Source organism: Oreochromis niloticus, linkage group LG16, assembly GCF_001858045.2.
Source record: "Oreochromis niloticus isolate F11D_XX linkage group LG16, O_niloticus_UMD_NMBU, whole genome shotgun sequence".
NCBI classification, from domain to species: Eukaryota; Metazoa; Chordata; class Actinopteri; order Cichliformes; family Cichlidae; genus Oreochromis; species Oreochromis niloticus.
Window position 1 is genome coordinate 16,165,257 of NC_031987.2, and position 10,611 is coordinate 16,175,867.

General features: G+C 39.4%; 1 protein-coding gene across 6 annotated transcripts in view; it reads left to right on the forward strand.

The window, feature by feature from the left end:
- myo3b (myosin IIIB) overlaps nt 1–10,106 on the forward strand; it is a 70,727-nt gene extending 60,621 nt beyond the window's left edge. For 3 of the 6 annotated variants that reach the window (XM_019352509.2, XM_019352510.2, XM_013272612.3), the window contains 4 exons: nt 1,082–1,182; nt 1,561–1,607; nt 2,013–2,168; nt 8,540–10,106. In XM_019352509.2, coding sequence (XP_019208054.1) covers nt 1,082–1,182; nt 1,561–1,607; nt 2,013–2,121 — 257 coding nt within the window. In that variant the 3' untranslated portion in view covers nt 2,122–2,168; nt 8,540–10,106. The remainder of the gene's footprint in view (nt 1–1,081; nt 1,183–1,560; nt 1,608–2,012; nt 2,169–8,539) is intronic. The other 3 variants (XM_003447383.5, XM_019352512.2, XM_019352513.2) reach the window with 1 other exon arrangement.
- The last annotated feature ends 505 nt before the right edge of the window (nt 10,107–10,611 follow it).

A 10,611-nucleotide genomic window follows, 5' to 3' on the forward strand; every position in this document is an offset into this window, starting at 1 on the left:
AATGCACAGATATTAACATTTTATTGTTAGCAGGTCCTGTTGTTACCAATATACTATTACTAACTGATTTTGCCTCATAATCATACACTTGTTTCCACATTATTACACCCACTTTCTAGCCTCTTAGTACCAATTATGTGATATTAGTCTTATAACTACTACTATTAACTACTTGGCATGTGGCTCTTTTGTCCTGGCTACCTCTCCTCACACCCAACCAGTTATGGCAGATGGCTGTCCTTCCCTAAACCTGTTTCTGAGTTTTTCCTTCCCACTGTTGCAAAGTGCTTGCACATAGGGGGCTGTTTGATTGTTGGAGTCTCCTCTGTATTGTAAAGAGCTGAACTGGCTATTACTCTGTATTACTTTGGTTAATAAGTGATTATTACCAAGATAGACTAGAAAGTGCTACCCAAATGTTTCTCCTCAAACAACAGATACTAAAATTTCTCATCTTGTAAAGATAGTCATTTAATACCCTATAAACTCTTAAGTACCCGAGATTCCAAATACTTATTTTCCATTTGTTACAATCACACATCCATTGAATATTTACAATAAGCAGCACTCATTACTGAGTGAAATACAGTTAATGAGATTATCTGCACTTTTAAATGCTGACCTACTTTTTCTGTGCTATCATCCTGCAGAGTTGAGTGATCCAGGACTGTCAGTAACAAATATGAGATCTTTCTTAGCTTAAAACTACTGATGTTATTACCAGGATGAACTCTTCTCTGAGTGTGAAGGTGAACTTTTCATGAATGCACAGTGTCACTTCTGCCTGTTTCTTTTGTAATTCGGCTACTACAAACATCCCCCGCTGTGCACCTGTGATAGATGCGGTTTATGTAATAATAATAAGCTGTTATTGAGTCATCTCATCAATGAAATGACATAATCTCACTTAAGTCAATTTAAAGTGTTTCTGTCACTTTTCCGTCACACACGGGCGCCAATTTAAAAAGAAGTCGAGGGCAGAATCGGTTTACCGCCGCTGTCATCATCGTCGGCATCATGTTGGAGCTTGTTGTTGTTTTTGCCTGGTTGGATCACTGCCCTCGTTTTTCCTCTGTTGCAGGTCCAGTGATGAAGCTGCAGCAGAGAACTCCTCGCCGGCGGGGCCAGCAGCCCAAGCTGCTCAACAGCCCCGAAGACAGCCTGTACTACAACCAGCTAAATGTGAGTTCAAAGTGCCGATAAAGGCCTTTGTCTGACTTTGGTTCCACATGATAATACAATTAAACCTACCTGTGCCAGACCCTGGAGCCCCACCCCCACGCTTCTCTGCCTCTTGTCTTGAACATGTGCTTATGCTCTTTATCTGTTGCTTTCATGTCAGGATGTCTGCCTTCACGGTGAATAATTGATGTGGTTTATCAAAGCTGAGCAAGATGCATGCTTCATCAGACTCACTTGAGCCCTTTGATCAGAAAAAAATTATGCTGTGACTTCTGATATTATCAGCATCTGCTCGCATTCAACACAAAATCACTTTGAATTAAAAATTAATGACTCTCTGCTCATCTTTTGACTGTGTGCTCTTGGCCCTTTCCTCAGAGAACTCTGGATTACCAGGGGAGCAAGAGGAAGCCGAGAAAACTTGGGTAAATAACTGCTTTCCTACTTACAGCAACTCTAAACAGAGCAGGCCCTTTGTGGAATAGGAGAATCCAGAAATGGAGTTGTTTTCTTATAATGTAAATGGAGAGCCGAAAATAACAGGGTTTTTATGAGGAGATGCTCTGCGTCATTGGAGAGGGGGTTACATATTAGGGCCTTTGTCATCATGCTAATTTTAACTGTTGAAGATCTGCACTGTGCCTGTACTGTAATTGACATTCTAGTTAAGAGCAGTGTGCTTAAGCAAACACCTCATCTCAGGTGCATCTGCAAATAATACTATTGCACATGTCTAGCTTTACACAATATTAAACTGAAAAAGGCACCATTCTTCTATCACAGTAATGTATCACCACTTTCTTTTTTGTCTCCTTAAAAAAAAATCACAGTCAAATCAAAGTGCTGGATGGAGAAGATGAGTACTACAAATTACTGTCAACTGTGGAGTCGATCCCTGAGGAAGAGCACTCAACCACCGCCCCTACCCACCCTTTCTAGTTGGGCCCCTCGTCAGTCAGAGCTGAACCTTGCAACCATGTCAGCCGGTAAGACAGACGCTTCAGACGTGTAGACAGACACTCCAAAGAACATCCTCTGCTTTGGATGTGCTTCGGTATGTGGAGCAAGTAGCAGCGGTGCAGAATAAGCGACCTGCGTGAGCCGTGCCCTCGTCTGCTAATGCAAAGCGATCAGAAGATGTTTACAGGAGCAATTTGCTCGTCATCAGTGACAGTGTTAGGATAGTTTCCTCCTTCGACTCAGAGTTTGGAACACATAATTCTCCTAGATTCTACTAGACTAGACATACTAGAGTTCTACCTCGTGTGCACAATTTTTCCAGTCTTGTTTTTTTTATTACGATAACTTTAACTCTAGTTACACATGTGAGCTTCTGTTATATGTGTTTCTACTGTATTGTAAAGAATTTTATTTCTAGAGCCTGAAATCCTGCATTTAATCTACAAATTGCAATAAAAATGGTGCAGAAATTCATAAAAGCACACATAAGAGAAGGATAAAGAGGAAGTAACATTGTCCCAAATATCCAAGCTCCACAGGGCTGCATATAGTGATTATTCCTATTATCCATGTAGCTGTTAATTGGTTTATTGATTGATTCTTTAGTCTAAATAGTTTAGTTTTAAAAAAGATAAAAGGAAGCACGTCTTATATATCCTCTTATATTCATGACTAGATAAATTATATGCTCATTAAATGGCCATTGATAATTTTCGGTTGTTTTTCTAATGGTTGAATTGAGCCATCATTTCTCCGTTACAATGAAGTGCCCCTCATTTTGCAGGCAGAGCGCTGCTCAGCTCAGTGGTGTTAACCTGACGTGGAAACATCTACCTATTCCCGAGCATTATGTCTATTGTCTAAGACGGATCCGGAGACAAATCCTCGTGAAACCCAAAACTCTTTCGACGAGTTCTCCCACAGCGAGTTGCCTGTAGTTAAAGGGGCTTTGTGCTGTCTGAGAGCTGGAATCACCACACATAGCTTCACAGAGGCAGAGCTAGAACTCACTTTGAATTTCACCCTAAATACAGGAATTTTCTTTTAAGATGTGAAGTGTCGGAAATGCAGGGCTGGCGAGTTGATTTGTAGAGTTTTTTTTTTTTTTCTTTTCAATTTGCATATCATTTACTGCATCTCCCTTTGTTGACACCCGAGGGCCTGAGAGGAGATTTTGATCTTAATAGGAAGAGTAGGGTGGTATGACTGGGGATCTCATCCTCCTTATACTCAGCGGGGAAAACATTAGAGCTCTGCCTTGATAGCAAACCCAGCTCCACTTAGGTTCAGATTCACAGGAATCCTGGTGGGTTTAACGAGGTCCAGGGTGTTCATCAAATCCTACAGCTCAATGCTGTGAGGGTCAGACTCGGGTTGAGACACTGCGGCTTTACTGCTAGTAATCTTTGATTTTTCTTCTTTAACCTCTCAAGCCTCCTTTTAATTTTCTGCATGGTTGATGGTTTTGGCTCTATTTTTTTTTGTCACTTGACACCACTGTGGTTTAAATCTGCCATTTTCCAACCATAACTATGCTGTTTGTTGTTTTAAACAACCACAGTGTCTTTAGTGGTGATGTGGTAAATCCACATAGTTTTAAAAGTTGCACATACTGTCTCCTGTGAGGAAGACATAAACAGAGGTAGCTAAAAGGTGTTTACATCTTTCAGTAGACTTACTGCAAGGTACGCATATTTAATTTTATTAAGCCTTTGGTTGAGCTGGTCTTGAGCTGATTGAGATGTGATCCAGGTTATTTTTTTTAGTTAATATTTTAAGAATTAGAGCTATAAAATAAAGAAAAAAGACAAACTAGCATCACAAGAGGCAGACTGATTAGATATTCTGATGATAGACTGAATTGTGTCCTCGGTACAAGGGTCATATAAATTGAGTTATGTATCCCAGATCTCCCAGGAGTACTACTCTACAAAATGTGCCCATTATAAATGAAGACATGTGTTGACAGCCACATATGTGGTGAATTTAAGTGGTGAGAGTATAAATATAATGTATAAATAAAATACGAAAGGAACATTTTTTTTTTAAATTTTTGGTTTTTCTAAATTAAGATTTTATAATTAAGCTAAAAAAACCCCTATTTTTTCCAGTTTATTGTCATATTTAAGTCTATAAAAATTCAAAGCGTAAAAACCCCGGACCACTGGCAGTGTTATAATGTAGTGTCACAGTTACTTGAGGAGCATTTCACCTCCGGTCGTAGCCACAGATCCTGCAATAATTAAAATCCTCGTTGTGCATTACTCCCTTGCTGGGATAGTTGGTTCCTCTGAAGAGCAGTCTGAAATAGGTCACCCCAGCACCCTGTAGTGCATCTTAAAAGTACACTGAATCAATTAAGTGTGATCATGCTCCCTTGATTATTTTGGCCCTGTTTTACCACAGAGAGGAATTTCAAATAGGCTCGCTAGTTTGAATAACAAGGTTGGACTGTAGTGACAAATGGTGCCAGAGTGGGTGTTTCTTCCCCTGTTTTCCTCTGCCAAATTAACTCCCTGGCTGATTGCCTGCTTTAGCATATGAGAGGAGGTGAGCAGAGGTGTGCGCGTAATTGCCTCGGATAGCTGATTATGTGTTGCAAAAAGGCAAATGTTATGAAATGCTGTCGTCATTCCGATGAGGGATGATCTGACCCGACAAATCGAACCCCCTGTGTTTGTTCAGCCTCCGGGTCATTTTGGGGGACAGCGGGTAGGTTAGGCCAGTGTTGGAGGCCTGACACCTGTGTTTTCTTTAATACGTTTTTGCAAAAAAAAACCCAAAAAGCAGCTCCTTCTTGTTTTCCCTCATTAAATCTGACAACATCTGGTGTGCGGGAGAGGACTCCTTTAATGTGGCTAACGTTACTGCTGGTGTTATTCTTGCCATTTTAGCTATTTGCTTCATGTGCTGCACATTCATTAAAGCTACATCCAAGGCAGCTCCAAACACTGTTATCCAAAGTTTTTAAACCACCTTTATGAAAATCGCCCGCGCTGCAGCCTTAACAAATGATGAAAAGCTTTTATTTTCTAAAGAAGCATACTTACCTTTTCACCTAATAGTGATGTCTCACTTCAAAGAGGGAACACGATTAGGCCAACATTGTCCTGTTTCTCTATCCTTTGAGTTCAAAGGGAGAGTTTCAATGCGGCATTTCATGTGCAGCCTTTTCAAATACTGTTTTAATGCAGTTTACGTGCTTTTCATATCCAGATCTGTCACATTTCCACCACACTAAATGTATCTTGCTATATTATGGTTGCATTCCATATGTTGGGTTTTTTTGTGTGAGTAAAGAATTAATGCCTTGCTTCATAATGCAGACTGCTAAAATAGCTACAAACTCAGCATTGCAGTGCTGTTTGCTGGCTAGCAATTGGAAAGAGTGACATGCATGAGTGTCAGCCAGATGTCAGATGTATGTGAAAGGGCAAAAAAAGAGAAACATGCCCTAAAGAATGCAGTAATAAAGAAACTGGTTGAGCCGGGTAGAAGCACAGAGAGGAAGAGGAAGAGGAGGAAGAAGGAGATAAAAGACTCCGTTGAGCACATACATCAAAGGTCTCTTAATGACAAGGGATGCCATTAGGGTTACAGTGGCTTTTGTTTCAGCTTCCTCTCACCTGCAGTTTGTCGAGGGCGCTCCATGCGCTGTTTTTGTTGTTGGCATTTGCATGAATGTAAAATGCATGCATGAGAGGGGAAAGAGTTTGCTAATCTTACAACTGACTAAATGTTTTGGTCAAAATTACAGCTACCTTTTCATTTGCAAAGGAGACATCTTACCCTTAATGTGAGAGGGACAAAGCTGGAGAAAGCCAGCATAGAACAATAGGCACAATATGGGAAAGCTGTTATCCTGTATGCCATGAAATTTATTGACTTAAAAGTTTTTTTGGTGCCTCCGGTGCTGGAATGGGATTTGACAAATCAGAGCGTGAAATTATGATTAGCCCCTCTCAGTTTGTCGAGGGAGCGGGGCACTAGCAGACTTGGCATGGCCAAAGGTGTAACCTGTTTTGTTTTGCCCCAGCATTGCTTTCCCAGATGGTGGGACCAGCTGCCGTTGAATAAACGCTGGACTGGTAACAGTGTGAGAATTACCACGGCCTTGTTTCGGTTTGGGATGCATAGCTGAAAGCTTGTCATTTTTGCCACTGCCAGGAGGAACCGGAGCGGTCACCTGGTGTTCAACCAAACAACTTTGTGATTGAGGTCACACTAAAGTAGTATACAGTGTAATTGTTTTAAAATCTCTCCAGCAGGTCTTACGCTTCCCTTTTGTCTATATACTTTCCTTATATGGCCCATAAAATACTTTTTTTAACCAGAAGACTCTTAAAATAAAAGTGGACATTTATTTACACCAACTCAAAATTATGAAAGATAGTCATAAAAGACAGGTAGTTAACACAGTATTCATCTTTTATTATTTCAGGTAGATACAATACTAGTGTGAAGAAGAAGGGCAGATTATTTATCTTTTATTTGTTTTTGCTCCTCCAACATCGGTTAAGTCATACTAACATTAATTTTATATAAATCTGAGCAAATTAAAGATCTTCTAATTAAAGACCCAAGCATTTTTTCGTGACTCCTAATACTATTGTACATGGGAGAAAACAATGTTCATTTTGAACAACACTAAAATCTCAAGAAGAGCTTAATAAATGCCTCTCTTCAGAAATGCCATTATATCTGCCAGTGTACCAGTTGATGGGGCGATCCACTTTCTCTGTATATTAACTTTCATTGCTAGCTCTGCATAGTAATCATGGCAACATTCAATGATGTATTATTGACTCTTTGAGGTCAGAGCTACTTTGCCTGTTGTCGGTTGGCCTGATCTGAATTTGTTTCTGCCACTGGAAAATAAATAAGTGGATAAAAATTTGGTTAGTACCTCAGAATTTTGCATTGCTGACCAAGTATCTTGACATTTTGGCGTACTTCTGATTAACTTGAAATTTTGGGATACATAACTCAAAATTTACAGTTATTAACACAAAAATTTTGACTGGCAAAAAACCCTTTCCATACAGCTCTATAAATCACTTGCATTGGAACTCCTTTAAGGCAAAAACAGCATTAAGCATTGCATAGCTATATAGTGACATATTCTGCCACAATATCTGACAGCTTAAAGTTAAAGCAAAGTTACAAAACTGAGTTGAACATGCATAACTTTGTAAATATTTATATTCCAACTTCTAGTGCTGTTAATTTCTTGTGTTTTTGCTTTTTGTGGATTACAGGAATTTATAGTGTAAGGTTCAAATTTCTCACGGTTATGTCGTTGCCACCTGCTGCTTAGTAGATCGTGGAAAACGGTGATATATTTGTAGCAGCTCACAAACATTTCCAACAAAAGATGACGGTCATATAATAAACAAATGTTTAAAAGCTAAGTGCAGTAAACTAAAAGGTCGACAGCACTTGATTATCACAGGAGTGTCCATTGGATCTGAGTTCGGTGATTGGAGGTGAGGTTGCTTTATTATAATGTTCCTGGGAGAGCGCTGCAGGCTGTAACTCTGTACATCATCATCATCATAGAGGGGAGAGAGTTTTCCTCTTTAAGGCTGGACTGGATTAGCACATTCAGGGTGGGCTGAGAGAAGGTAAAACGACCTGTCCCGCCTTTCTTGACCCCCAAGCCAACCCTGCACATTGCCAAGGCTTTGCTGTTTGCTCTTGAATATGCAGAGATCCCCGGCTTCATAGGCCTGGAAGAGGGAGAGAGAGAGAGAGAAAAAAGACTTGTATCGCGTTGCAGGGAAAATTAGTGAGACCAAAGTTGGAGTTTCTGTGTGTTGGGGGCTGTGAACAATGGCAGCTTTCTGTCAGACAGCAACTTCAAAGGTCTGCTGAGTGACTGCTCTGAGTTATACTTTGTTGTAGATCACTGAGGAAATTCACAGATGTTTTCTCATACGAGACACCATTATAGCGGCTCAAGTACCCAGTAGCCTCGAGCACCTCTCCCTCTCTCCCCGTCTCTCTCTGTTTCTCCCACACATTCACACTCCCTCTCACACATGCAGCACCCCCTCACCCACCTCCACTCATCCCCAAGTCTCTGATATCTCTTGCATGAGACAGATGTGGAACCTGTTTTCTCTCCAACTGTCCAGAGAATATGGAAAGTTAAAAAGTGCTCGTGTTGTGGCGTTGCCCCGCGACTCTGTCAGATCCTCTCTTCTCGCTGTCAGTTCGCTCAAAAATGTCAAGACCGTACACAGCTACACTTTTTCACATCCAAAGGCAGAGGTCAATAGAATAAGGTTGAATTCTCCCTGCTAAAATAGGATGTTAGTGCAAACCTGGGTAAAGATAATGAAAAGCAATTTACATGTACTGCTTAACATCTTTATTTTTCTCTCTTTTCCTGCAGATTGCCTTCATTTGTGTTGTGGACCAAAACAACCTGCTTCCCAACATCTCACTTGACATCTGTTGTAAATTTATATTTATTTCATGTAAATTGTTGTTTTATAAGAGTTAAATAAATGTGTCTAAATGTTTTTTTAATTCATATTTATTACTGGTGTATAACGGTATTTTGATATTGTAGGCAAAACTATTTTACCTGCCACAAATCTGTTGTTTTATACATTTTTTTTCTCACTTTAGATTGATGAAGTATTTCCCTCTCCCTTTTTAGATCAGACACAATAGTTTGGTTACAGCTAATTGTTTCAGCGCGTGCTGGCACTTGCACATACTGTTAAAAACTTATGGCAATAAAAACATAATTAGTCGTTCTTTCTTTGCCTTAATTGCCCTTTACAGAAATGATTGTCACCTGTTGAATGTCTATGATCCACCCCACTGTTTTCTTTGATTTGCACTGTTAAGAAAGTGTAAAATATATATATATATATGTATATATAACTACCATGAGTGTTTTGTTTTTTGTTCTTCTACATACAGATTCCTGAATGCAGGTTCCTGCATATCTGCACCCTGAACATTATTTCTGATGCTCAACTCTCCACTTTATACTAGAAAAGGCTTTATGAAGTACATAGTTGGTGCTGACTGAGTCCATGTTCAAACCTTTCCAGGCAGCAAACTGTTGCAGTGGGGGTCCCTCCAAGTTAATTTTCCCCATCAAATGCCGCAGGCAGAAATTTCCTTTAGCCAAACCGTCGCTGAGGCGGCCCTGTAAAACTTGAGGCATGGCCATAAGATGGTGAAGGTTTGGAGCAAGTAAATTACCTCGGGAACCGGACATTGTGTTAAGCACACTGTTATGAATTTCTTACAAACTATATCAAAGTCCTGCTTAGCCAAATCCTTCCCTCAGGTGGGGTCCTATTGAGATGCATTAAAATGTAAGAACCCACATTTAGGGCTGAAACGAACATCTCAAAGGAAGATATCAATAATTTTTGACTGCTGATGGCTCGCGGAATTCATGCAGTTGTCACATATGGCTGAAATATGCCTTGCTTGGCATATGACAGCTCGCATATAAAGCTGATTTAAGTGGAAATCCACCTTAAATCAGAATTAACATCTGATGTTTTTAATGCCTATGAACCAGGCTGCTGTAGTAGAAAAATGTTGTTTTAGGGTGGATTCCTCCTTTACTGTTGACATAAGAGAGCAGATTACAACATTTGACATTTATCTGACATTTAAACCTGGAAGTAAAAACTAACTGACAGCACTTTGCTGCACAAATACACACTTTACAGAACAGACTGTGGATTTTTTTTTTAACCAGTGACATCTGAAGTCTTACAAATAGCTGGTTAAGCAAATTTACAGCATCCTGTAGTTTTATCGTGTACCTTTCATGTAGTTTGAGCTCCTTTGTGCTAAGATCCTTCAAACAGTTTCGCACCAGTGAAGCTCACAAAAATTTCCAATGAGGTGTCATTTATGAAGCCTTTATAAGTTTTAATAGCTTTATAAATACTTTAAACCTGCATTTCTTCTTCTTCTTCTTCTTTTGCCTTCTCCTTTTCGGTGTACACATAAACCTGTTATTAATGTGTTATAAATCTTTTTATAACAGGTTTTTCTTCTGGCTGCACTTCTTTGGCTACACTTGTTTCAAAAAAATATTATTTATAGTATTGGTGACTAAATTATTAGCAAATATAAACCAAAAGCACAAATGAAAGGATACTTTTCACAACCTGGCAACCCCAAACTACGGCTTATCAGTGTCTCCTTATTAAGTTATTCAATAAATCTGTTTTGAGCTTTAATAAAGCTCAAGAATAGTTCATACATTTCAAATGTATTAGGCAGCAGCTAAAGGTGGTTAATGGGTACGCATTTTGGCTCATAAGGTGTGAAAAATACCTTTTATGTAGCATTTGTCCTTTTGGTTTGGTATAATCTGTTTATAAATGTAATACATAGCTATTTTGGATTTCTTCCGTATGCAGTGTCTTAATTGGTCATCATCTCATGATAAGTCGAAAATAAAGTCTGATTTTAGAGGATCAA